The sequence below is a fragment of the Panthera uncia genome, chromosome X (genome assembly GCF_023721935.1).
Source record: "Panthera uncia isolate 11264 chromosome X, Puncia_PCG_1.0, whole genome shotgun sequence".
Taxonomy (NCBI): Eukaryota; Metazoa; Chordata; class Mammalia; order Carnivora; family Felidae; genus Panthera; species Panthera uncia.
The window spans coordinates 92,632,987-92,660,976 of NC_064817.1; the positions used below are offsets into that span (position 1 = coordinate 92,632,987).

The following is a 27,990-nucleotide window of genomic DNA, read 5'->3' on the forward strand; positions in this document are numbered from 1 at the left end:
GCAGATGAGAATAGAGACCAAGGTTCCGGCCAAATTATGGGAATGCCTCTTAGGTCATACTAACACATCTGGTTTCTATTGTACAGTCACTGGAAAAGCAGTGAGTTTTTTGAAGCAGGGAGGTGATAGGAAGCCAACAGTTGCCTTAGCACGATCATCTCCATTGTTGGTCTTAATCCCCACTGTTCTCTGGGTCTTTCCCCTATTTGCTACCTCCTGAAGCAGAGCTTGGGACTGGTAGTAGGTGCTATGGGGGCATATCAGGAGGAAGACAACACGGGCTTTATTTTTCAAGAGCTATTTATCTGCCATGTAGAGCTAACCCATGTACCACCTTGTGTTTATATTATAGTTCACACTGTAGTGAACGGTAAGAAGGGTAGAGTTCAGTCAAGGGAGAAATTGTTCTCATATAAGGGATCAGAGAAGACCTGTGATTTTTAACCTTGTTTTAACCCCTCTTCTGGTGTCAGTCTTTCCATTATGCATAGTGATTATTTCAGACCTTTACAGTCATCTCACATTCACTGTGCCCACTTATATCCTTCTCACTTTCAGCAGATAAGCTGCTTCATGTACACATTAGAGACTAAGAAGCCTGGGGGCGCCTGGGTGGCTCAGTAGGTTAAGTGTCCGACTTCGGCTCAGGTCATGATCTCACGGCTCATGAGTTCGAGCCCCGCGTCGGGCTCTGTGCTGACAGCTCGGAGCCTGCTTCACATTCTGTCTCTCTCTCTCTCTCTCTCTCTCTCTGCCCCTCCCGTGCTTGCTCTTTCTCTCTCTCTCTCTCTCTCAAAAATAAACACTAAAAAAAAAAACCCACTAGATTTTTGAGAAAAACCTGGATTTCAGTTTTGACTTTGTAGTTTACTAGCTGTGGGACGTTGGACAAAATTCTTAATGGCTTTACCTCAGATTCTTGTTTCTTGTTTCCGTAGAAGGGAGATAATCCAGCTACGTCAAGGCCTATGTAATGATTAAATGGAAAATACGTGTACTGGTCTAATACACAAGAGACCCTCTTTCCCTTCTTCTCCAGAACTTTGTTATCTTACTTTCCATTGGCTCCTTCCACTCAGCTTATAAAAGTGCTGGGTCACTTTCTTGCAGCTTCTTCCGCTTACAGCCAAGCGTTGGGAAAACCTACATCGTGCTGGCTATCTCTGTGTTGTCACCTCTTATTCTTTCTTCAACCCGCTGGCTTCTGTTATCACTAGGGTACTCAGTGCTCAGTAACCCCCTAATTGACAAAGTAGGTGGACTCTAGTTAATATCCCTCGGGTAAAAGTGTGGTAAGATGAGGATAAAAATGTGAAGGTTGAGACCAATTAATGTGTGGACCGTGCTGGGAAATCAGGGAGGAATATTGTTGAGCAGCAGTCATATCCAGCTGAAGTCAGCGTGAATTTGTGGTACGCCACATCAGGATGGTCCTGTGACACGTTCTGTTAACTTTCCGGAGCCAAGGAATTGAGAAAGCGGACGTCATCCATGGTTGGGCCTGGTGGAAAGATAAGTGGACTGGGAGTTTTTAAGTGGTAATAATGACAGGGCTGGATAGAGAACATCTTTTTTTCCAAATGTTAGAAGATATAAAAACCCTGTCTGTATTTTTCAGCTACAGGCAAGAAATAAAAGGGAAAAAAGCAAGGTGAGCTGAGTGTTTGAACCCTTTTTGTAGTCCTACTGTTTCTCTGAATATTGGAGTATTAGGTGTAGTTTGTTTAAGAATGTTAATCTCTCTGCACCTGCTGGCTTTTTCTGTCATAGGCTTAAGTTCAGAACTAAACAGTTTGAACTCTTGCGCTAGGTGGTTTTGATTCTCATGGTTTTGTTAACTAGGCTCAAAGCAACAGGTTGTTACTAAAACTAACTTGGCGTAAATATGTACGTGCGCTAGGACGTCAAGAGTGTAAATGTAAATTTAGGTTTGAACTTTACAGGGTTGGTTGAACTGTTGTGATTATACCTACTAACAGATTCCCTTCTGTGATGGTTTAAGAGTACAGATTCCAGAACCAAACTCCCTGGAGTTTTGCCAGCTTCATCGCTTTACTAGCTCTGTGACCCCAGACAAGTCACTTGATCCCTCTATGCTCTGTTCCTTCATTTGTATAATGACATTAAGAGTGCTATCTCATATGGTTATTGTGAAGATTAAAATGTGTAAAGTGTTAAGAACATGCCCTGGCACATACTAAGTACTATGTAAATGATTAGCTGTTATTATGTTCTTATAAATAGCTTCATTTTTCAAAAGCTGCTTTTGAACCTTTCACCAGATTATTGAAAGTATTATTGAGGAGAGTCAGAAAGTACTACAGCTTGAAGATGACTCTTCGGATTCCAAAGGAAAAGGACACTCTGATCAGGCTACTGCCAGTCCTGTTGGAGCTGGATCAGATCTTAGCAACATACCTGGACTGTTAGCCATAGATCAAGTCCTGCAGGAAGATTCCAAAAAGGCAGACAGTCAAAATGCCATAGAAGAAACTGAATTAGAATCGAATAGATGTTTTCCTTCTGATGACACCTGTGAGAAGTCAATAGATGAAATCACGAAGTTAACTGAAATAAGTTCAGCTGAGCAGCATAACGTGCCTGAAAGCGAAGCAGAAGTATTGAACAAGGAAGCCGTGGAAGTCAAAGGAAGTGATGTTCTAGAACCTGTGTCCTCAAACTCTTTATCTACTAAAGATTTTGCTGCCATGGAAGAAGCGGCTCCTGCCAAACCCCCAAGACAACTTACTCCGGAACCCGATATAGTGGCTAGTACAAAGAAGCCTGTTCCGGCACGCCCTCCCCCTCCAACTAATTTCCCACCTCCTAGACCCCCACCTCCATCTCGACCTGCTCCACCACCAAGAAAAAAGAAAAGCGAATTGGAGTTTGAGGCCCTTAAAACACCTGATCTAGATGGCAAGTATTAACTGAGAAATAACTTTTGGTGGGGAGATTTTGGAGTTGAAACTATTTAACTTTCCAATTTTATTTCAGTTTATACCATATACAGCCATGTTGATGACCATGACCAAGTTCTAAAAGTTATTTTAGTAATTAAAAGTGACAGTGTTTTACATTGGTCGTAAGTTACATTACTATACTCGAACAGAACATTTCAGCAGACTTCAAACTTTGAAATCCGTTTCCATTGGGGGCTTAAGATTTGCATTCAAGACTTAGATCTCTTCATGTATAAGTTGTATAGCTTTGAAGAATTTAAATAACTTGTTTGAACCCTGGTGCCCCATATATAAGATGAGAATTATAAAACCACTTTCCTCGTGGGATTGTCGTAAGAATCGGACAAAGGTTAAAGCACTTTTCAAGCTATATATAAGGTCCTGTATAAATACTAGTTGTTGCCATTGTCATCATCATCATTATTATCATCATCATCATTGCAGTTCCCAAAGAGAATATTACATCTGATACTCTCCTAAGTACGAACATGGCTTCAGAGAATACAGTCAAGGATTCTCAGCCTTCTCTTGATTTGGCGAGTGCTACCAGTGGAGATAAAATAGTTACTGCCCAGGTTGGTGAATTCATGTTGTATTTGATATAAGCGTTAACAACTTTCTGCAGCTGGCTGGTTTGTTGCTTGTTGGGCCTTCTTTCTTCAGGCAAAATTATTTCCTTGTCCCTAAACCTGGCTTTCTTCTGTCCCTTTGCCAGCTCTGCTACTGCATAGCTCGGTGATTCTAGCAAAGCTATATTAACATCTGAGTTTCAGATGGCCCATGGATAGGATGAGGGGAAAACCTTCCCTGAAGGTGTCTTGAAGGATGAAATGAGCTAATGTGGGCCAAGCACCTGGCATTCAGTAGACAATTAAAATAACGAAAGAATGCTGCATTTTGTGATATTACTGTAATACTAATAAACATCAACTACAGTCTTCATTTACCTGACCTATAGTGGTCAAAGTTATTGATAATTGTGGTCAAATTACAATTGCCTTTATATAATCATGAACAAAAACTTCATGTACTAGGCTATATATCCATATGTGAGGCAATAGAAAGGACCTGATGGCATGTATATTACCATGGCCGGTTTCTGGGACTCAGGGCTTACTTACGTGGTAGCTGTGGTTGGGGCAGGTTAGCAGACTCAGAGATACAGCACTCCGGTCTTGTCGTAGCCTTAGAGCAAAGACTGGCAATCGTCTGTTTTTAATAGGGTCCCCAAACTGAGAATGGTCTTTACATTTTTTTTTTAAGTTTATTTACTTCGAGAGAGACAGAGTGAGCAGAGGAGGGGCAGAGAGAGAGAGGGAGAGAGAGAATTCTAAGTAGGCTCCATACTGACAGCGTGGAGCCCAATGAGGGGCTCGAACCTACAAACCATGATATCATGACGAGCCGAAACCAAGAGTCAGACGTTCAACTGACTCCAGTCTTTACATTTTTAAAGAGCTGTTAAAAAAAAAAAAAAAAAAAAAAAAAGAATACATGACAGAAACTACATATGAAGCAAAAAGCCTAAAATATTTACTATCTGGCTCTTTACAGAAAAAGTTTGCCAGCCCCTGCCTTTGAGATATGCGCACGGATAGCCCTGATTAATGGCATTGTTAGTGCTGGCATTCTGCTAGTAGAGAACTGCTTTTGGGTCAGGTTCAAATAGAACATCTATTTGCTTTCAAGACTACTAAGACATTATTTCATGGGCAGCAATGGTTTTGATACCTAATGTTTTTCAGCATGCTGGGAATAATAAAGGACTGAAATGGAGTGTTTCATTTAAATTTTCAGTAGCCTCCATTATCTGAATTATGGAATTCTTTAGAACTGTGTGTGGTAATGAATAATTGAGTATTTATAGAAATTGACTCCATCTACTTTCTATTTATGAAATTATAATTTTAGGAAAATGGAAAAGCACCTGATGGGCAGACCATAGCAGGTGAAGTGATGGGCCCTCAGAGACCTAGATCCAACTCTGGGAGAGAGCTTACTGATGAGGTATAATTAGATTTTTTTGTTGTTGTTCTTAAAAACATAAAATACAAAAATCATAATGAGAAGTTGAAGAAGTTCTTGAGATGAATGGTGGTGATGGTTGCACAGCATTGTGAATGTGCTTAATGCTACTGAACTATACAACGAACTATATGACTATACAACGATGGTTAAAATGGTTAAATTTTATATTGTGTGTATTTTACCAGGATTAAAATTTTTTTTAAGTTTATTGCCGTTAAGCAAAAACATATGTAGAAGAAAAAATGAAAATTGATGATTTTCTTAGGTTAATGTTTATTTCTTTTTGATGCAGACAGAGAGACAGAGCATGAGGGGAGGAGGGGTAGAGGGAGAGGGACAGACCCAGAATCCGAAGCAGGCTCCAGGCTCTGAGCTGTCGGCACAGAGCCTGACGCGGGGCTCAAACTCACAAACTGTGAGATCATGACCTGAGCTGAAGTCGGACGCTTAACCGACTGAGCCACCCAGGCGCCCCATGATGATTTTCTTAGTTTACAAGATTATTTATTGATGTGTTTATTTTTAAGTGAACTCTACACCCAACATAGGGCTCAAACTCACAACCCCAAGATCAAGAGTCACATCCTCTACTGACTGGTGCCCCATTTTTGTTTCTTTAATATGCTAGGGTTTGCAACTGTAACTTAAACTTGCCTTTTTATATAATTATGATAGAATAAATGTGTTGAAAACAAGGCTCAAGTTTTATAGCAAGTGGGCTTAAAAAGAACTTGATGTTAATTATAGTTATATGTTTTTATACTTGTTAGGTAATATACAGTACAGACTCAGTGCTTCTTACCGTTAAAATTTAGTATACATCTATTGGCCAATTTATTCCGAATGAAGTTTTGAAGCAAAATCTTAGTGTCCATGTGTCTTTTCTTTTCAAGTTTATTTATGTTGAGAAAGAGAGAGAGTGCGGGGGAGGGGGCAGACAGCGAGGAAGAGAATCCCAAGCAGGCTCCTTGCTGTCAGTGCAGCGCCTGATGCGGGGCTCGAATTCACAAACCGCGAGATCATGACCTGAGCTAAAATCAGGAGTCAGATGCTTAACCAACTGAGCTACCCCGGCGCCCCTCTTTTCTTCTTTTTGAAGATTTTATTTTTTAATTTTTAAGTTTAAGTAGTCTCTACACCCAGCGTGGGGCTCAGACTCACAAGCGTGAGATCGAGAGCCACATGCTCCACTGACTGAGCCAGCCAGGTGCTCCAGTTTTCGTTTCATTTAAACACATTTTAAAAACCTATTGTACTTTGGAAAGCAGTTTGGCAGTTGGTCAAAATATTAGACATTGAGTTACCGTGACCTAGCAATTCCAGTCCTCTGTATACACCAAAGAGAAATGAAAACCTATGTCCACACACAAAATTCATAATAGCCAAAGTGTGGAAGCAACACAAACGTTCATCGCTCATGAATGGATAAATAAAATATGGTATATCCTATCCATGTGACTATTTTCTTTTAATTTTTTAAAAATTAACATCCAGGGGCGCCTGGGTGGCTCCGTCGGTTAAGCGTCCGACTTCGGCTCAGGTCACGATCTCGCGGTCCGTGAGTTCGAGCCCCGCGTCGGGCTCTGGGCTGACGGCTCGGAGCCCGGAGCCTGCTTCCGATTCTGTGTCTCCCTCTCTCTCTGCCCCTCCCCCGTTCATGCTCTGTCTCTCTCTGTCTCAAAAATAAATAAACGTTAAAAAAAAAAATTAAAAAATAAATAAATAAATAAATAAAATTAACATCCAAGTCAGTTAGCATCTAGTGCGATAATGATCTCAGGAGAATCCAGTCATTGATTCATCCCCTACATGTAGCACCCAGTGCTCATCCCAACAAGGGCACGTGGCACTTCTTTTTGGCAATTAAAAAGAGTGAAGTTCTGAAACATGCTGCAGTGTGGATGAACCTTAAAAATATGGTCCTAAGTGAAAGAAGCCCGTCACAGAAGACCACGTACTGTATGTTTTGATTTATGTGAAGTGTCCGGAATAGGCAAACCACGGAGACAAAATCAGATTGGTGGTTTCCAGGGGCTGGGAGGAGAGGGGAATGAGGTATGCTGTCTAATGGGCGTGGGGTTTCTTTTTGAGGTAGTGGAAATGCTCTAAACTTAAATAATGGTGATGGTTGCACAACTCCGATTTTACTCAGAATCATTGAACTGTATATACTTTAAATGAGTGCGTTTTGCAGTGTGTGAATTGTATCTCACTGAAAAAGTTGAAAAGTATTGTACACGGTACTGAAGGTATCCAGAAAGTCCTTAGCTTAAATGTTTGAGGATTTCGTAGACTCAAAAAGATAATTAAATTATAGGTCCTCTTGGTGTTGTTCTTTACCTCAGGAAATTTTAGCCAGTGTCATGATTAAAAACCTGGATACTGGCGAAGAAATCCCTTTGAGTCTTGCGGAAGAGAAACTGCCAACAGGTATTAATCCCCTCACTCTGCACATCATGAGAAGAACTAAGGAATATGTAAGGTATGGGCTATTGTTATTATTTATTCATAGTATTTCGGAGTGGTGAAGATTTCTCTGTTTATGAACTCTAACAGACCCTAATGTGGTTTCATTCAATCTTCTTTTTTTTAATTTGGAATTAAAATAGAGTTAGTTGATGTATGTATTCTTCAACATTGTTCTCCCTTAAGACCATACAGTTATTTAGAGACAATAGTATATATCTTAAATCTCATAGTATTTGGTTTCTCTTATGTATTTTTTTAAATGTTGATTTATTTATTTTTGAGAGAGACAGAGCGCATGCGCCAGCAGGAGAGAGGCAGAGAGAGAAGGAGACACAGAATCCCAAGCAGGCTTTGTGCTGTCAGTGCGGAGCCAGACACGGGGCTCGAACTCACTAACTGTGAGATTGTGACCTGAGCCGAAATCAAGTTGGATGCTTAACTGACTGAGCCACTCGGGCGCTCCTTGGTTTCTCTTTTAAAATGATGTACATAATACTAGAGACATTATTGAAACATGTTGAAGGTAAAAAGCCATGCAGAATGAACACCTGGTGTTCTGAAACCTTGCTTTAAGGGCCACAGATTTTAAAAGTAATTGTATTATCTTTGTAGGTCAGAAAATGGCTTCAGAGTAAGGGGATTGACTTTACTGTGCAATATATGTAGATCGAAGGAATAATTATTTTGAAAGCAAATCTTAATAAAGTATAATACATGATGTGCCTGAAGAGTTAGGAGAAAGTTAATTTGTCATTTCTGTGCAGCAGGTTTTGTCCAGCAAAAAGGCTCATTGGTAGTAGGTTTTCCATGAGTTCCTAAATTGCTTTCACTTGCATTTTGTACATTATACCATGCTTAAAGATTCTATTTGATCTCTCAAGTCTAACTTCTCAGGATCATCATTTAAATGAAACTTACAAAAAGTATGTTAACAGTCTTTTTTTTTTTTTCTTATTCCGAGTATCTGAGTATATAATAAGTATCCATAAGACGTTTGAGGTGATGGGGAAATGTCTTCTCTTACAATGATTTCTTCCCCTTCTTGTAGTAATGACGCAGCACAGTCAGATGATGAAGAGAAGTTGCAGTCTCAAACAACAGATACTGATGGTGGAAGGTTAAAACAGAAAACGTGAGTTACAGTGCATCCTTTTTCTTTATTCCAAGCTTTTATTTAAAAATTATGAGAATCGCCATGCTTATTTATTGAGTGAGTGAGTGAGTGAGTGAGTACACGTGAGCGGGGGGAGGGACAGAGAAAGAGGGAGAGAAAGAATCCCAAGCAGACTCCTCCCTGTCAGACAGAGCAAAGCCTGACCGGGCTCGATCCCACAAACTGTGAGATCGTGACCTGAGCCGAAATCAAGGGTCGGACACTTAACCGACGGAGCCACCCGGGCGCCCCTGCCCTACTGCTTTCAGTCTGTGTCCCATCTAGTGTATATGTCTGTCTACCACCACCACTTCCTACCCCCAGCCAATGGATGACGAATTACTTGGGGCTGTATTATTGGTCATTTCTATAGTATCTGAGAAACGCTAAATGATCAATAAATTTTGCATCATGCCTGGATTATTTTTCTGACAGTAGATATGAGAAGTGTTCGTAGAGGGACATGATTGTCCTTGAAGTTGCTCTCAAATCCTATTTGTTTTTCTAAACCCAACTAACACAATTTTTCCTAACTTCTCCAGTTCATAGTAAATTTGCTTGTCTCAATTTCAGTGGCACCTACGGTCTACGTAACTTACATTTCCCCTTTATTTTATTTTAAATTGTTTTCTAATTTTTTTTTTTAAATGTTTTTATTTATTTTTGAGACAGAGAGAGACAGAGCATGAGCAGGGAAGGGGCAGAGAGAGAGGGAGACACAGAATCAAATTGTTTTCTAATTTTAAAAAACGAGATAAATGGGGGCTAAATAACTACATCATATGTTGCAAAAGGATTGTGATCATGCCATCCCTCTGTTTCCCTCGCAAACGTCAAGACAATGGTGGGCATGTAGATTTTGCTTCATTATACACCAGTCACTTATTTGACAATAATTCAGTTTAGGGTCCAAAGCAAATCTCCACTCTAGTCTGATCTTTTCCTAGTGTGGAAAGAAAGCATTGAGAATTCTTCGAAAAGATTTACCCACAGTGCAGGGATAGGATGAAAGCTCAGGTGTCTGGAACTTGGTTGTCAGCAATGGCAACTAACAGGAATAGGAAAAATTAGGAATTATGAAGGAGATGGGTAAACATCCAGGAGAGCTGTCCCTTACTCCATTCATTTAAGCTCATTATTTTTCTTTTTGCTTTTTTTTTTAATTTTTAAAAAATGTTTATTTATTTGAGAGAGAAGTGCCCCAAAGCTCATTAGTTTTCCAAAAGAAAAGCTCCTTAGGTTTATTCAAAGCCACTGTACTTACTTTTTACATAATTTTTTAATATCTGGTTATCTGGTTCGTCTGAGCTCCCGGCAAAATAAAAGTAGCAAACTGTGACAGCAGGTAAGTCGACACATAAGAATGTCAGGTCATGGGGTGCCTGGGTGGCTCAGTCGGTTAAGCATCCGACTTCAGCTCAGGTCATGATCTCACGGTTCGTGGGTTTGAGCCCGACATAGGACTCTGTGCTGACAGCTCAGAGCCTGAAGCCTGCTTCGGATTCTGTGTCTCCCTCTCTCTCTGTTCCTCCCCTGCTCGTGCTCTGCGCCTGCCTCTCTCTCTCTCTCTCTCTCTCTCTCTCTCTCTCTCTCTCTCTCTCAAAAAAAAACATAAAAAAAAAAAAAAAAAGAATGTCAGGTCATATTTTGATTGCAAAGAACACCTGGGTGGCTCAGTCTGTTAAATGCCTGATTTTGGCTCAGGTCACGATCTCATAGTTAGTGAGATTGAGCCCCGCATCAGGCTCTGTGCTGGCAGCGTGGAGCCTGCTTAGGATTCTCTCTCTTCCTCTCTTTCTCTCTGCCCCTTCCCTGCTTGTGCTCTCTCAAAATAAATAAACATTTCAAAAAATAAATAGAGGAAAATGGAAAATGAAAGCCTTTCATACTTTTACCCCCAGAAATAATCTGTGTTAATAATTAGGTGTATTCTCCATAGAATGTTTTCCCTCACAAAAGTGGAAATGATACTGTGCGTCTGGTTTGTCGGCTTGCTTCTTTTGCCCCCCCCCCCCTTTTTTTAAGTAGGCTCCATGCCCAATGTGGGGCTTGAACTCACGACCCTGAGATGCGCTACTGACTGAGCCAGCCAAGCACCCCTGTTGGCTTGCTTTTTTAAAATCTCTAATATGTAATGGACATATCTTCATATCAGTACCAATAGTAAATTTATTGTATTCTTTTTATCAGCCAGATATGGGGGTTCAGTACTGCAGACACCATCGTTAAGAAGACAATCTTAGTCTCTGCCCTCATAGAGCTTCCAGTTAAATAAGAGAAATAGATACTAAATATAATTACACAGATAAATCTAACTACATTTGTAGTAATTGCAGTAAAAAAATGTATGGGGTACTCTGGGAGTATAAAACAGGAAAACCTGCTCTAAAGAGTCAAGGAGGGCTTTTGTGAGAAATCTCTACTTTCTACACTTTGTTAATAATGCTGTAGTGAACATCTTTGTATATGTAGCTTAGCAAGTCTTTCAGATACTGTCCTTAATATCATGAGCTCCCATGAATTGGTAAAAATTTACTCCTGTAAATTTTGCTTTGGTTTTAGATATCATTTATGTACTGTGCTTTGTTTTTTATAATCTTAATGTATGAAATTTGAGACCAAGATTATTTAAAAAGCAATAAATAAGTCCTGTTTATGGAAGTGTGAGATGCATACTTGCATTACATTGTGTTTGGGAATGCCTCCTGGGAAAGCTCAGCCTGACTGTATTGCTTTCAAACACCCAAACTGAAAGAGAAGAGACAAAGGGCCATCAGAGGGTACCAAACATCCTATTCTGTAAATAAATACCTCTTTATAGCTTATTTTTATTGATAAAATGTGTTTTTAAGGATTACGCTTTAAAGCTGTCTTCTCAAAGCAATTCTCATTGCAGATTCATGGCCTCACCCCAGACCCTCTAAATTAGATGATCTACAGATGGATCTCAAGTTCATGCACTTTAAACACTCTCCTCCCACTCCATCCCCACCAATTCATTATTCACCATTGAAAAGCCAGTGCTCTTAGAGTATGATATTGTACGTTGGGAAGAAGTGTCTGTATTTTCTTTGTAGTCATATTGGCTTCTATATATTTATTCCATAGACAAGGGATAGAGGAACTCAAAGACCTACTATTTACGTTAAAAAGAAGTTATTTCAAAATACATACTTGTCACAGCTAATGAGATTATCTGTGAGTTGTTGAATTTTTACAGTTAGTTAATAAGAAATAATTTTGTTGTTTTTGTAATTTTGGTAAGGACTCAACTAAAGAAGTTCTTAGGAAAATCAGTAAAGAGAGCAAAGCACCTTGCAGAGGAATATGGTGAACGTGCTGTAAATAAAGTTAAAAGCGTTAGAGACGAAGGTAAGTGAAATAGAACATTGCAACTGAATATTTAAATGATTTGTAATTGTCCAAATTTAGCCTGTAGTTTATAAGAAACATTCTATTTTGTTGAAAGTAATAAGCCTTTATAGCTAACACCTTAGCATTTCAGTAAGTCATGTTACTCTAGATATCTATCACTTAATTTTATGAACAGGAAGAAAAAGAAATTTGTGCATCTTAAACATGAATTTGTACGTACTTTGTGGCAACCTGGAAGAGTTGTAATAATCAGTGGTAAACTAGCTATGTGAGGCTATTTAATTTTTTTTTTTAATGTTTATTTACTTTTGAGACAGAGTGAAAGAGAGACAGAGGCATGAGCGGGGGTGGGGCAGAGAGAGGGAGACACAGAATCCAAAGCAGGTTCCAGGCTCTGAGCTATCAGCACAGAGCCCGATGCGGGGCTCAAACTCATGAACCGCGAGATAATTACCTGAGCTGAAGTCAGATGCTCAACTGACTGAGCTACCCAGGTGCCCCAAGGCTATTTAGTTTTTGTAAACATTTTCAAAATTAGGTAAATTTTCTGAATTGCACAGATCTTAACTTCCTGTGCCTTTGTTATACTCATTTGCTTTATTTAATAAGCACTAACATAGTAGTTATTTTGTGCCAGTGTTCTAAGCATTTTCACCTATATTAACTCATTTAATCTTCATAAAAGCCCTAAGAGGTAAGTACTGTTATTACCCCCTTTTATAGATGAGAAAACCGAGGCACAAAAAGGTCCAGTGCTATAGCTGTGGTCATACAGATGATAAATGACAAAGCTGGATTTGGACCTAGACAATCTGGCACCAGATTCCATGCTCTTAACTAATATGCTATTTAGTAATAGATTTTGCTTTCCCATTTAATGAATTTTCTTAGTAAACAATGGATATGAAAATATGATAGTAGCTATATATCTATGTTAGCTAGTGATGATTTTTATATTGCTTTTCTATTCAGTGTTTCATACTGATCAAGATGATCCTTCATCGAGTGATGATGAAGGAATGCCATACACGAGACCAGTCAAATTCAAAGCAGCGCATGGTTTCAAAGGACCTTATGATTTTGATCAGATCAAAGTGGTGCAAGATCTTAGTGGTGAGCATATGGTAAGAAACGTTTATATTTTTCAGGATTCTGTTTTCATTGAGAGGAGTACTTTGGCTTCTATAAAGGCAATCCTTTGTTATATATGTAATTTTTCTAAACTGACTCAAGAAGAATAAATTGATATTAACATGATTTGATGACTTCAGAGTCTCTCTCCGAATTACTGTTCAAGAAGTGAACGTTATTGAATAAGTCAACTCTAAGCTCGTATCTTTAAGAAAGCTATGTAAAGGTACCAAATTTGAAAGGGTTAAATTTACAAGGTGGTCTATCACACTTTGGAAGACATTTAAAATGTTCCCTGGGTATATTTTAAATAAATAACAAATATTTCAGTAGTTCGATGTATTTTGTAAGATGGCGGCTAAAACCAGGAGAGAGAGGTACAAGTTTTCTATCAGTTAAAATGTACCAATGATATTGCAGTTGCCCCTTTAAAATGCTAGGAACACAGGGAAGGTGGTACTGAACTCAGAATTGGACAGATGATGCTATGGCTCCTTGATCAGGGAATCTATGTATCTATTTAGATTTTAACTCTAAAATTTGGCTTAATTGGAAGGAAGCAACCATAAACCTATCAGATGGCAGCCAGATTGGAATTTAAACTTTGGTGCTTATAATCTACATATGAAATGTTTGACTTGATTATAGTCATGTCCTTAAGGAACTGATGAATTTTTTTGTACTGTTTCACTTTCATTACTTCCAGTTTTAAGTAAAATCTCATTGTAGTAGGTTCCAAGTAACGAATTTTTTTTTTTACAAATTTTTTAATATACTTGAATTTTGTGGAAATCAGTGTTATTCCAGTAAATGAGCTGTTGCCTCTAACTTGGAAAATCTTTTTTTGTTTTTTAAAGGGAGGAGTATCTTTTTTTTTTTTTAAGTTTATTTATTAAGTGATCTTTATACCCAACACGGGGCTCTAACTCACAATCCTGAGACCAAGAGTCGCATGCTCTCCCAACTGAGTCAGCCAGGCACCCCATAACTTGGATAATCTTTTTGTTCTGCATAGGTATGTGTTGTAATAGTAGACATAACAGTATTTCTTGTAATAACGTTTGGCTTTTCCAATTTAAGGGTTTATATTCGTTAACCACCCCCCAACACACAGACACATACACACACACACACACACACACATACACACACACACACACACACACACACACTCCCCTATTGTTAGCAGTATCAGGGAATTCTAGCCATATACTCTGAAACCTTGTTTCTGGGGGGAAAAAAACAGGAATGAGACCACAGCATTTCAATACTTATAAATGCCCAGTGCCATGAGGGTCCCTGCTAAGGTGGCCCTTACATTTCCCTCAGCCTTGAGCAGGAGTGCTAGTGCTAGCCTGAGGGCTCTGCCTCTTCCGATCCCACTTCCCCCTTATGTTCAGCTAGGAGACTGAGATCCCAAACTAAGACCTGTGGGGTTTTTTTAATGTTTATTTATTTATTTCGAGAGAGAAAGAATATCCCACATGGGGTCCACGCTGAGAGCCCAGAGCCCAACATGGGGCTCGATCTTATGAACCATGAGATCATGACCTGAGCCAAAATCAAGAGTCAGACGCTTAACCGACTGAGCTACCCAGGCGTCCCAGGATTTGTTTTTACAGTGATTCGTGGCCACCTCACAACTCCATTTCCATTAATATGTGGATATGGCTTGGGGCTTTGAAGTTGTTAGTTTAGGTTATGGTAAATTACTATTTTATCCCGCCTTTCTCCTAAAAGTTCCTCTTTGTGCTGTTGTAGCATCATTGGACTATTGGCCTTAAGTGGTGTTAGTAATGTGAGCCTTACCTTAGTATGTATAATTTAGCATAATTCCTTACTTTGGCTTAAAAATAATGTTTCAGCTCTTAGGGGCACGTGGATGGCTCAGTCAGTAGAGCATGCAACTTGATCTCGGGTTTGTAAGTTCAAGCCCTATGTTGGGTGTAGAGATTACTTAAAAATAAAACCTGAGGGGTGCCTGAGTGTCTCATTCGGTTAAGTGTCCAACTCTTCGTTTTGGCTCAGGTCGTGATCTCACTCCATGAATGAGTGAGACCCAGGATCAGGTCTTGGGATTGAGCCCCACATCTGGCTGTGTGCTGACTATGTGGAGCCTGCTTGGGATTCTCTGTCTCCCTCTTCTCTCTGCCCCCCCCAAAATAAATAAACTTAAAAAAAATAATAAAATCTGAAAGAAAATAACGTTTCAATTTTTAAAGTAATAACTTTGAGCCTTCCTTTCTTTTCATAGGGAGCCGTTTGGACCATGAAATTTTCTCACTGTGGCCGATTACTTGCCTCAGCTGGACAAGACAATGTAGTGAGAATATGGGCCTTAAAAAATGCTTTTGACTATTTCAACAATATGCGAATGAAATACAATACTGAAGGTATTTTTCACTTATTTGTGGGCTTTAAAACTCTAGAGACATCTGGTATTTTTACATTTTAGGTATAATGCTCTTTTATCTGGCAACCATTTGCAGCAATCACTACTTTTCATAATAGCCACAAACCCAAAAGTAGACAGAAGTCAACACCGAAAAATCATCTAAATCCCCTGAAAAACGCTACCACAAAGTTTTGGACTTGATCCCTTTTGAGGTGTAGCGCAGGGTTTATTTCATCAACCATTGGGAACAAGGTTACTTGGTGTCCCCTGGCAACCTTTAGTTCTGTCCTGGATTAAAATGAAAGACCTGATAACTCTAGAAAAAGAATGAGAATAATAATATCCATCCAATAATAAAGATAAAGGAGACATAGCCATGAAAAGTAAATGTGATTTGTCGTACATCGAAGGGTATATGATAAAAGGTTAAATGGAAAAGAGAAACCTCAGAGAGTGATGTATGTACACAATGATTACAACTGTGAAATCTTTCTGTATATTGGTAACTTATCAGGAACGTATGTTGAATCAATGTAAATAGAAGCTTTATGTTTATGGGATTCTTTTCTCATAATTACATAACTCCAATACATTTTCTCCACAAACCTGTCCCTTCCCCAGTCAACTAAGGCTGCAACAAGAAATTAAGGGATGGGAGAAAGGAGAATCAGTGGCCATGGGCTGGAGTATAGAGTATATTTGAAGCACCAATTTGAGGAACATAGAAACCCAGGGAGATCCACTAAACTGGCAAACGAGGCCCTGTACACTTTAGTAGCCCTGTGGGTATTGCTTGCATTATGTTATGATACATAATTAAAGATGATAACGGGTTGGCAAAAAGTTAAGCTATGTTTACGATACATTTCTTTTATTGCCCTGCCTGGAACAGAAAGACTAAGTGGCCCTCGAGACTTCTACTAACCTAGACCCTTTGTGCCCCTTTATTGTTCATCTTTGTATTCACTACGAATAATGAGGATCTAACAGTATTTTATTAAAGTGGGAATATGGCTTATAAAGATTTTTTGATTGAAAGTGATAAAAACAATATTTTGGTGTCTAACGAGTCAACGCTTCATTTATTTTGAAAATGTATTTTCTCAGAGCACCTGGCTGGCTCAGTCAGTAGAGCCTGCAACTCTTGATCTCAGGGTCGAGAGTTCGAGCCCCACATTAGGCATGGAGCCTATTTTAAAAAAATGTGTTTTTCCAGAATGTTACATTCTACAACTATTAATTAGGTGTTACTATGTCATTATTTCTGATTGATGTTTTGTGTGTGTGTGTGTGTGTGTGTGTGTGTGTGTATACACATATGCCTTTTTATCATTATGTTGTTTTTAGGACGTGTGTCTCCATCACCTTCTCAGGAAAGTCTGAACTCATCAAAGTCTGATACAGATACAGGGGTATGTTCTTTATTTAATAGTTACTAATATAATTTGATTTGCTTCCCATGAAGTACCTTATCGTCTATTAGAAATTGTAGTTCATGAAAGCACCTAATGTAAAATTAAGATATGTTAGAAACAAAAGTTTTTTTCTATTAGAATTAGTAAATGAAAATTTGTGATATTGAAAAGTTGTCATACAGTGAATGATACTACTCAAGCTACCAAACTACCAATGTTAACTTAAATAAAACAAAATCCCCTCCCCTCAAATCCATGTTAGAATTTAAAAAAATAATGGATACTGAGTAAGGGGTGATTAAGGAAAGAAAAAAAGATACTAAACTATTTAGATTTTTCTACCTTTTTGGTTTAATAAATGCTTTATCACACTTTCAGGTACTTTAAAATATCTTGATTTTCATTTGGTCTCAGAGCTGGAAGGTCAAATATAACCAATTTTAAACCTAAAAAGCAGAATGGAAGGATTATTATTCTGAGCTCTTCCCTGTGCTTCGTGTGTATTGATCTACACAGGAATGATACAAACAAAGAACCTAAAATGTCCACCTGCTCAGCAGTATTTTCCTGGGGTCTCATTGGCTCTGTAGTGTTTGACACTATTCCCCACTCTAAACTTACTCTTCTCAGCTTTCTATGGTTCTGTTTTCCCTCGTTCTCTTCCTATATGCATGCCGTCTCTTCCTCTTCCTCCCACTTAAATGTTGCTGTTTCTCAGGGTTGTGTCCTTGGCCATCCTCATTTGACATATTCATTCATTGCCTCCAGTCCTGAACTGGCTTTACCTTCATAATTCCTGTTTCCTTTTAATAGCTGTATGGTTTTTAAACAAGGATGAGATCTTATTGGGCATGCTGCCCTTTTCACATAACAATATATAGAGAATCTTGGGGCGCCTGGGTGGCTCAGTCGGTTAAGCGTCCGACTTCGGCTCAGGTCATGATCTCACGTTGTGAGTTCAAGCCCTGCATCAGGCTCTGTGCTGACAGCTCAGAGCCTGGAGCCTGCTTGGGATTCTGTGTCTCCCTCTCTCTCTGTTCCTCCCCTGCTCGCACTCTGTCTCTCTCTCTCTCAAAAATAAAGATTAAAAAAAAAACACAATATATAGAGAATCTCTCCATCAGCACATTCACCACGCACATCAATGAATAGGTCTCAAACTGAAGTCCCTCGACAAATGTTCTTTGACTGCTTGTTACGTGTGCCAGATACTGCTAGATTCTGCAAATCCAGTGAGACCTAGTCTTTGGCCTCAAGGGCTATGCCGACTAGTGAAATAGTATATACCCACAGTTCTAGTATTGGATGGGAATACTCTTCAGAGGGTACTACACAAGTATAGGAGGTATCCTTATGAATCAGCGCGTGAGGAAAAGCTTTCTGGAGGCTTTGTGAGTGAGCCAGGAGTTAACTGTGTGAGAGAAGGAAGGAAGGGGTTTATCAGAGCCAGTAGCGAGTGCCCAGGCCTGGAGGCCAAAACAGCATGGCACGTGAACGGTGCTACCACAAGTTCCAAGCGGCTAGAGCAGAGTGGGCCTGTGTGAGAGTTGGAGGAGAGGCGGGCAGGGTTAGGATTTTACATGACCTTTTGTGTGTTAAGACATTTGGACTTTGTCCTGCAGGCTGCTGGGGGAACAAGGGTTTGAAGGATTTCGATCAGGAGCTTAATTAAAATGTTCAGATTTTTGCGGCACCTGGGTGGCTCGGTCAGTTAAGCATCTGACTTCGGCTCAGGTCAAGATCTCACAACTCATGAGTTCGAGCCCCACATCGGGCTCTGTGCTGACAGCTCAGAACCTGGAGCCTGCTTCACATTCCGTGTCTCCCCTCTCTCTGCCCCTCCCCCGTGCTCGCTCGCTCGCTCTCTGTCTCTCAAAAATAAACACTGAAAAAATTTTTTTTAACGTTCAGATTTTTGTTTCAGAAAGAGCATTCTGGTAGCGCTGGAAAGGATTGATTAGATCGGGGCTCCAGGCTAGAGACAGGGAGACCACCTAAGAGGTTACCAACCCAGGAGAGAAACAGTACTTCGATTATGAAGCAGTGGGTCTAGAAACCATAAAGATGAGCTGAATTTGAGAGATGTGAAAGAAGTCGGACCTCTGGCACTAGGTGACCGACTAGGTGGGGAGGCAGATGGTAGCCAAGGATGAGTGTCAGCTGTCCAGATTGGGTAACTGGCTAGGTGTTGAATGGTCACTTATGGAGATATTTGTATCACCTACCCACAACCCTGCCTCTCTCTTTTGAGCCGCCTTTTTTTTTTTTTTTCAGTTTTTCATCTTTTTTTTTTTTTTTTTAGTTTTTTTTTTTATTTTTGAGAGAGAGAGAGCAAGCAGGGGAGGGACAGAGAGAAAGAATCCCAAGCAGGCTCTGCACTGTCAGCACTGAGCCCAACATGGGGCTCAAACCCACAAACTGAGATCATGACCCGAGTCAAAATCAGACAGTTAACCAACTGAGCCACGCAGGTGCCCTTTGTGAGCCTTCTTTAATGGCATTACCATCCATAAGTTCCTTTTCTAACTCAGTCAGAAAATACTCCATTACTTATTTTTTTCCTTACCCACATATGAAATTAGTTATAAATTTCTATCCACGCTTCCTCCACCTACAAATGCCCACGGAATCCGTCCCCTCGTTCCCCATTGTCACTCACGTTATCTAGGTCCTGAATACCCATTTAAATGTTTGCTGTAGCCTCCTAATTGCTTTTCTGGTGTGTACCCAGTTCATTTTCTCTGCCGTCCCCAGCTTTTTGTCAAAATAATAGATCTGATGCCATTTTGTGGTTTAAAATCTTCCAGTGGCTCCTTGTCACCTGCAGGATAAGGTCCTTCCTGATCTTGCCTCATCTTACCTTTTTAACTCCGCTCTAATTCCCTGGTGCCTATGTATCCTACTTGCCTTACCGAACGTAGGTCTGTCCTTACCCTACGGTATCTATCACTCCCGTGCCTTCGTCTTCGGTGTCTGCTTTGCCGGCAGCACCCTCCCTGCCCCATTTCCTCACGGGGCTGAGCCCGGCTCATCCTTCGGGATTCAGTACACACACACACACACACACACACACACACACACACACACAAGGATTCAGTTCAAATCTCTTCTCTTCTTCTCTTATTATCTTCCTTGAATCAAGCAGGCAAAATTGTCCCTGATTTGTGTTCTGACAGAACATTACAGGTCCTTTGACACTGTTATTACTTACAAGTTTGTCTCACTGGTTAGACTCTAGGCTGATTTAAGGCAAAAAAGTGTACTTCCCAGATTTTAGTGTCCTTGGAACCTGACCTGGTGCCTTACTGTGGTGGGCCCGAATCGGTGTTGGATTCCTGCTTCTGTGCTTCGTTCCTGCCCTCCTTTATCTGGATGCCTGCGGTGCTCCCTTCTTTCTATTCAAAGCTTGCCCAGTCTTCAAGGCCTACTTCCTTCATGAAGCTTTCCCTGACTAATGTAGCGGTACAGACTTTAACCACTTTGCTTTAGGGAAAAGGGTTTGCTTTTATTAGTTTAATTCCCCATAAGGTTTCCAGACATCGACGACCACTAAAAACGGGAACTATTTGCACCACCTTGTGTTATGCTTATTTCAACAACCCTACCGACAGACTTCCTTAACTATGTCCATCCACCGCACCCCATCCCCCAAAAGACCCAAGTAACTCCCGATCTTGTTTGAAAACAGTCCTTTTAAATAAGGAGTGTAGTATTTCTTTGACACCAAAGTAGTGACCCCTGGAGTACTGTGCTTTTTTCCTGTGGCAGTGGAGTAGCATTTGTATCTGTTGTCTTCAGGAAAAGATTGGTGCTCCTTCGCTTTGGTCATTCTATTTGGAGACCGTTAGAAGGATCCTCTACTTCATATGCCTTTGGAGTGTGGTATCTGCTATTATCTTTGAACCTAGCGTTAGCTGCAGTGAGGGGCAGTAAACACGGCGTAGCTTATTCATTTTTTTATTTTCCTGATGTGTGTGTTCTTTCCTCTTTTCTCGTGATAGTGATATATTTATTTTTCCACCTGCATCCTCATTTTCGTTAGCATTCATGTAAAATAGAATACCCAAAAGTACCTATTGTACAGTTGGGCATACAGACCAGCACACCCAAGATCACGGACCTGCTCATTGGTCATGCCATGCCTAGAATTCTGCCTCTTATGCTCTCCATTCCTGTTGATTTTCAAAAGTAGCTCCGTTGAAGTAAGGAAGAAAGGAAGAAGGCATGCCTCGTTTGCTCCATTACGCTAGAGATTTTGTAAAATCTCTCCTTGACACTAGGTGTTGTAACTGTGCGGTTTACCTAGAAATGGGTGCTTTTCTTGGGTTAAATCTATGTTTGGTGTGCTTGATTAGTGGAACATTAGTATGGGTGTTCTAGCATTTAACTGCTGCTTTGAATTTTTCAGAGATTGTAGGGGAGGAAAAAGTTCGCTCTACTCTCTGAGGTTCTGCAGCCAGGATTTTGCAGCTAGGATCTGTGAATAACCTGACAAAAGACAGATTCGTAGGAGAAACAGTTTATTATACATGCATATGGAGGCCCTCATAGAAGAATAGTGAATACCTAAAGAAGCAATTAGACCCAGGGGCTCATACATCATTTTGACAAAAGCAGTAAGTTTGTGGAGAAGTGACAACACAAAGGAGGTGAGGGGTTGGGCTTTAGGTATAGTAAATTGTGACCAGGTAAAAATCTTGGGGGAAACTAATGGAAGATGAAGATTATTTAGTACTGTCTCCAGAGGTAAGCTTTATTCTCCCATTCCTGGCAAAGAAGAGGTGAAGGGGAGATACCTTCACAAAGAGAATTTCATGCTCTGCTTTCAGGTAGAAGCGGGGAGAGCAGATACCTTTTCTTGTGTCTGTTTCTTTTCAGTTGCCTTCAGCTCAAAATAATCTTTATGCAATGGGAATATTTGAGGTCACACAATCTGATCTCCTTCAAGATTATTTGGACATAAAACTTGGATTAAGGGGGGGTGAGAGGTAATTTTTGTGAAATTGTACATGTATAGCATTTTATTAAAAATATGCATTGGTTTAGCTTTGGTTCAGTCAACAACAATTATTACATTTCTACAGTGTGTTAGGCACTGAAAATATAAAGGAGCCATGGACAGTTCCTGTCAAGGAGCCCTGTGTGGCAAAAAACCGGTATCAATGGTGATAATATATGTCCAAAGCAGAATTAAGTATCATTTTCCCTAGATAGCCCCTCCTTTGATAGTGTACTTGATGTCAGTTAATTAACACCCGTATCTTCCCCGAGTTAGAAACTGTGTTCACTGTTTAGTCTTCTCTCCCTTCAACGTTTCCTCATTCATCAAATCCCGCCCACTTGATCTCAGAAATGTCTTTGGAATCTGGCCATTCCTTTCATTTCCACTGTTATAACCTGGGCCTTTATCTCTTACTTGGACCATGATAGTTATTCTCCCAGATTCCAGTCTTTCATCCTCATTGCTAACAGAATTACTTTCCTATAAAACACATCTGATCATGTTCCTTTCCTGTTTAAGTACTGCTTTTAGTTCTCTGTTTTTTTCCTACAGATTTAAGTCCAAATTCCTTAGTCTGGCTCAGTCTTTCAGAGATCAGCCTGACCTCAGCTGTCATTGTTATTTTTCACCCTTCCCTCTCGCAAACCTTATGTTCTGAACTCACTCGGTTGTTCATTGTTGCCCCAACAAAAATGTCAAACCCTTTGTTGATTGAGTATATTTACTATTCACCTTTGCCTGGCCAATTCGTTTAAGAGTCAAGTCTCCTCGCTTGAGCATTTCTTGCTTTGCCCAGTGCATAAGTATTCATATACTCCCTCACTGTCCTCATGATACTTTGCTCATATTTCTTTTAAAGGCACTCACTATATAATACATCAGTTTATGTAACAACAGCTAACATTTTATGAGCCCTTATTCTGTGCCATGTACTTTGCTAAGTGCAGTTGATATCTTATCTCGTTTAACCTCACAGTAGCCCTGGTACTGTTGTGAGGTACTGTTAAGAGTCCTGTTTTACAGATGAGGAAGGCTGAGAGATGTTAAGCAACTCACCGGTTTCACACAGTTGGTATATCGCGTCAGAGTTAGAACCCATCTCTGACCTGTCTTGGGAAAAACTTATGCTGTTAACCATTATGCTCCACTGATTGTCATTGTAAGGTCTAGCACTGTGTCTTCATTTAGTCCATAAATATTTATTGAGGGCTTACTATGTATTCATCAGTGTTGTAGGAAATCGAGGCTATATAGTAGTGAGCAAAAGAGACAAAAATATCTTTTGTGAAGCTTAAATTTTAGTGGTGGGAGACAGAGAAACAAAATACATAGTTTTGTGATTATTAGAAAGTGGTAAGTTTCGTAGATGAAAATAAAGCAGATAAAGTGAGGTAACAGGGAATAAATAAGGTGGGTGAGCAAAGCTTCACCCAGAGGTGGTCATTTGAGCAGAATCTGAAAGAAGTGAGGGAGTGATCATGTGGCTGTCTTGCATTCCAGGTAGAGGGAATGGCAAATGAGTTCTGGTGTGTTCCAGAAACAGCATTATTGGGGGGATGGGGGATGGGTGAAATAGGTGATGGGGATAAAGGAGTGCACTTGTTGTGATGAGCACCGAGTGATGTATGGAACTGTTGAATTATTGTACACCTGAAACTAACATAACACGGTATGTTAACTAACTGGAATTAAAATAAAAACTTAAGCCAAAAAAACCCAAAAAAAACCATCAAGAGCATTGAGGCCTGAGTAGCCAGAGCTAGTGAGCAAGGGGGGAAGGTAGTAGAAAATGAAGTCACAGGGGTGCCTGGGTGGCTCAGTTGGTTGAGCGGCTGACTTCAGCTCAGGTCATGATCTCGAGCTTGGTGAGTTCGAGCCCCGCATCGCACTCTGTGCTGACAGCTCAGAGCCTGGAGTCCGCTTTGGATTCTGTGTCTCCCTCTCTCTCTGCCCCTCCCCAGCTCACACTCTATCTCTCTCAAAAATAGACATTAAAAAATGTATTTTTTAATTAAAAGAAAAGAAAAAATGAAGTCACAAGAGGTGTGGAGGGGCAGTCGATTTGCAAGCCAATGCAAAGACTGTGTCTTTTACTCTGAGAAAGATGGAAGCCAGTGAAGGGTCTTTGAACAGAGAATATGACATAATCTGATATATTGTAAAAGGTTCCTTCTGGCTTTTAAGTACTGAGACTAGATCATAAGAAGGTAAGAAGTGTCTTATTTTGTTATCTCGGATAATTAACACAGTTATCTGGTATATAGTCAATGTAATAAATATCAAAAGGCTTACAAGTTTTCATAGCAGTCCAGCTTTAAAATGACATTTTTAGATAACCAGGATATTTGAATATGGATTAGACATTAGATGATACGAATGATATTTTTTAGGTGTGATAATGGCATGGTAGTTATATTTAAAAGAGCGCTTATTAGTTGGAAATACATAAAGCCCATGAGCATTTACTGGTAACAACAGTGTTTAGGTCTTGCTTTAAGTGTTGCAGCAAAAATAAACAAAACTTAAAAGTGGGAGAGTGCTAAAACAACATGAGTAAGATACTGATAATCATTAAAGCAGGTGATGTATGTATGGGTTTGTTATACCATTTATTACATTATTCTGTTTCGGTGTATGTTTGAAATGGCCATAATAAAGTTTTATATATGTTTATATGGAGATATAAATATATGGTGATTTAGAAGGTCTAAATCTCTCTCTAGGTGTAGATATCTGTAGAGAGATAGATAGATAGATAGATAGATAAAATACATTTTACTTGGTGATTCTACCATTAATAATTTTACCTTTAAAAACCTATCAGAAAGAAATCACCAGATAGGGGTACGTGGCTGACTTAGTCGGTAGAACATAGGACTCTTGATCTGGGGGTTGTGAGTTCAAGCCCCACATTAGGTGTAGAGATTACTTAAAAATAAAATCTTTGGGGAAAAAATGCTAAATTATTACTAGTAGTCATCTCTAGGTGGTAGGATTTTAGGTCATTTTTATTTGATTCCTTATACTTCTCTGTATTTCTAAAATTCTGTTTAGTAAATAGGCCCGCTTTTATTAAAACAAATACCAGAAGATGCTGTTAAAGTCTCAGGTTTAAACCTTTTGACCATAATACCTTTTGTATTAAGATAAATAATAAAATCGGGGTAAAGGTTTATGTTCCAGGATGTTCAGTGAATTGCCGTTTATGCTAGCAAAAAGTTGGAGATGTCTAAATGACCAACAAGTCGGAGCGTGATTAAATTATGGCACATGCATATGCAGCTAGTAAATGTTTTCAGAGAGTGAAATACCTAGGATGCTCGTGGTATAATAAAAAGAAGACAGTGAATCTTGTGCACAGTGATTTCAGTGAATGTTTGTTTACAACGGAAAGATGAAGGCGATCAAAATGTTAGCAGATTGTTGTTTTAATTTTAGTTTCTCTACTTCCCGTGCTTTCTCAGCAGTCTCTATTGGGCATGTATTTACAGTCAAAGAATTTATTTAAGTCATTTGGAAAGACATACAGAATATAAGGAGAAGAAAAGGGACATTTGAGGAGAAAAATAAGATCTGGAATCACTGCTAGAGGAATTCTGCCGAGAAGTTCCTGAAATGGAAGTGATTCTTAAGCAGAATGCCGAATTTTATGCAAGAGGGCAGGCCCGTTGGGTGTTCTGTATTCGAGGCGCGCTCGCTAGGCCGGCAGCACAGTTCGAGGGCGCGGCTGGAGTCCTGCAGGAGTGGGAGTGCCTGGCGGAAGGTCGGGGCATGGGTTGCGGCTGCTCTGCCTCCACAGAGGATAGGAGGAGGTTTTTATTATACACCGTAAAGTTCTAGACACACAGTAGCGGTAGTTTTTATCTGTTCTCATGGCCACCGTCCTAGTTTAAGCCCTCATTGTGTTAGGTACACTTTACCGACGGCCCTTCCTGCCTCCGCTCTTTCTCCATACCGTCTGTTACCTTCTTGCCCAGCTTCCTCTTTCTGAAGCGCCAGTCACCTCGGGTGATTTTTTTTCTTTTCAGAAACCTGTGCTGGCTCTCCCCATCGCCTTAGAATGTTTGAACTTTTCAGCCGCAAATCCGAGGCTCTTTACGGTCTGTTCCCAGAGTACCTGTCCGCTCTAGTCCCACGCAGTGTCTGCACACGCTCTTCCTCCGTCCCCGTCATCCCGCCCCCTTCCGTAAATACGCACAGCTTATCACTAAGAGCTCCATGTTTTGGCTCAGGCTACATCCTCGACAACATTTGAGGGGCGATCTCTGAACTCATAGTTGTATTTCTGCTTTGGTTCTGCTGTTTACAGGTGGCTGTGTGTCCTCTAATATGTTATCCTGACCTCTCTGAGCCTCAGGTTTTTTTTCTTAATTTCTTCATCTTCATAATGTTAATATACCTCCTTGACAGAGTCATTAAGATTCATTCAGGCAATGAATACAAAAGCATGTTGTAAACTAAATGCGTGGCACACATGTATGGCATTATTTTCTACCTACCTCTGTCAGGATGCTTTTGACTTCAAATAACAGAAATCCAACTGAAAATGGCTTAAACAATGAGGAAGCAAGTCTGGAGGTAAGGCGGTTCCAGGGTTGGTTAATTCCACAGCTCAGTAATGTCGCCAGGGTTCTACCGTCCTCCTGCTTTGCTCTTGGTCTGCCTTTCTTGGGTCTGTTCCCCTCACGGTGGTAAGATGGCAACTACAGTCTCAGGTGTCACACGGACAGCAGTGTTCAGAGGCAGGAGCGTCCCTTTAGTGTGGCCCTTTTTGAGAGTGAGGACATCTTTCTAGAAACGTCCCCCTATCTTCCCCCTCACTCCCCTCAATAAACTTGCCCTCCTGCCTAATTGACAAAAATGGTAGCGCATGCCCATGCCCAAACCGGTCTTCACTGGGAAAGGGAATGAGCTCATCGTGACTAGCTCAGACCAAGCATGATTCACACCCTGGGGCTGGCTCCCACCTCTCCTGAGGGAACAGATGCTCAGAAAAGGACAAGGCAGGGGCTCTGTCAGGGAGGGAAAGATGGTGACAGCACGGTGTCTTCAGGGACGATCCTGTTTCATTAGGACAGGGAGGCGAATAAGCGATCAGTAGGAGGTTCATCGTAAAGGGGAGTTTGTTTTCGGTAGATCGAGATTTCAGTCAGGCAGCATACAGAATGCCGAGAGAACGGATGGGGTGGGACGAGTACGAAGCCTCTGTTTCTCCACTTATAACATTTGTCTTTGTGTCTAAATAGGTGTGCGGTGGAGCCGACGAAGACCCTGATGACAAAAATGCACCATTTCGGCAGCGGCCGTTTTGCAAATACAAAGGACACACTGCTGATCTCCTTGATCTTTCATGGTCCAAAGTAAGAAATTCTTAGTCGAAGTGTGTATGAATCCTATGTAACTATGACTTTAGGATAAAAACAAATGTTTTATCTGTATGATTGTCACACTGTCGAGTGATTGTATTTACTTCCTGGAAGTTATCGATTAAAAGAGGAGAAACATAAAAAAAAAAAAAAAGAAAAGAAAGAAACATCACATTAGGCAAATAAGAAAATGTTTATATTACTTAACAGTTTCTGTCTGGATCTGTCTACACACTTGTACTTTTTGCTTCTCTTACAAAGTAATTTTGCAAAGTATTCTCTGCAAAATGGATACGACTTTCGACTTTCGCTGCGAAGGTGAAGTCCGATTTATCTAATCAGGACTGCTTTGGCTAATCTGCTATATTTGTTAAATCATTAAGTTTGCAAATATATGAATCTTTGATAAGGCATCGTTTTATGTTTTCTTTTTTCCTTAGAGCAAAATTATTTCAGAAGTAGAGGGCCTATTTTGCCACGGAACAAATATCTGAGCAGTTTTGCAAAAAATTTAAAGATACTTCAAATTTTATTGAACATGTTTAAAGCATGAAACAGTGTTTTGAATTTTTGCGTAATACCTTACCCTTCCTTCGTATTAAAATTTGTCAGTAATCAGGATCTAAAATATATTTAGAATATTGAAAAGCCTTAAACTGAGAAAAGTCAACGGAGTAAACGGAATACTATTAG

The 27,990-nt window shown here is 40.1% G+C and overlaps 1 protein-coding gene across 1 annotated transcript in view; it reads left to right on the plus strand.

Annotated features, from left to right (window-relative positions):
• Positions 1-27,990, plus strand: part of WDR44 (WD repeat domain 44) — an 81,173-nt gene that overhangs the window by 38,383 nt on the left and 14,800 nt on the right. Inside the window, exons 4-13 of the mRNA XM_049644756.1 lie at positions 2,283-2,919; positions 3,408-3,538; positions 4,875-4,970; positions 7,337-7,473; positions 8,509-8,592; positions 11,879-11,985; positions 12,961-13,112; positions 15,374-15,512; positions 16,862-16,926; positions 27,178-27,291. Coding sequence (XP_049500713.1) covers positions 2,283-2,919; positions 3,408-3,538; positions 4,875-4,970; positions 7,337-7,473; positions 8,509-8,592; positions 11,879-11,985; positions 12,961-13,112; positions 15,374-15,512; positions 16,862-16,926; positions 27,178-27,291 — 1,662 coding nt within the window. The remainder of the gene's footprint in view (positions 1-2,282; positions 2,920-3,407; positions 3,539-4,874; positions 4,971-7,336; positions 7,474-8,508; positions 8,593-11,878; positions 11,986-12,960; positions 13,113-15,373; positions 15,513-16,861; positions 16,927-27,177; positions 27,292-27,990) is intronic.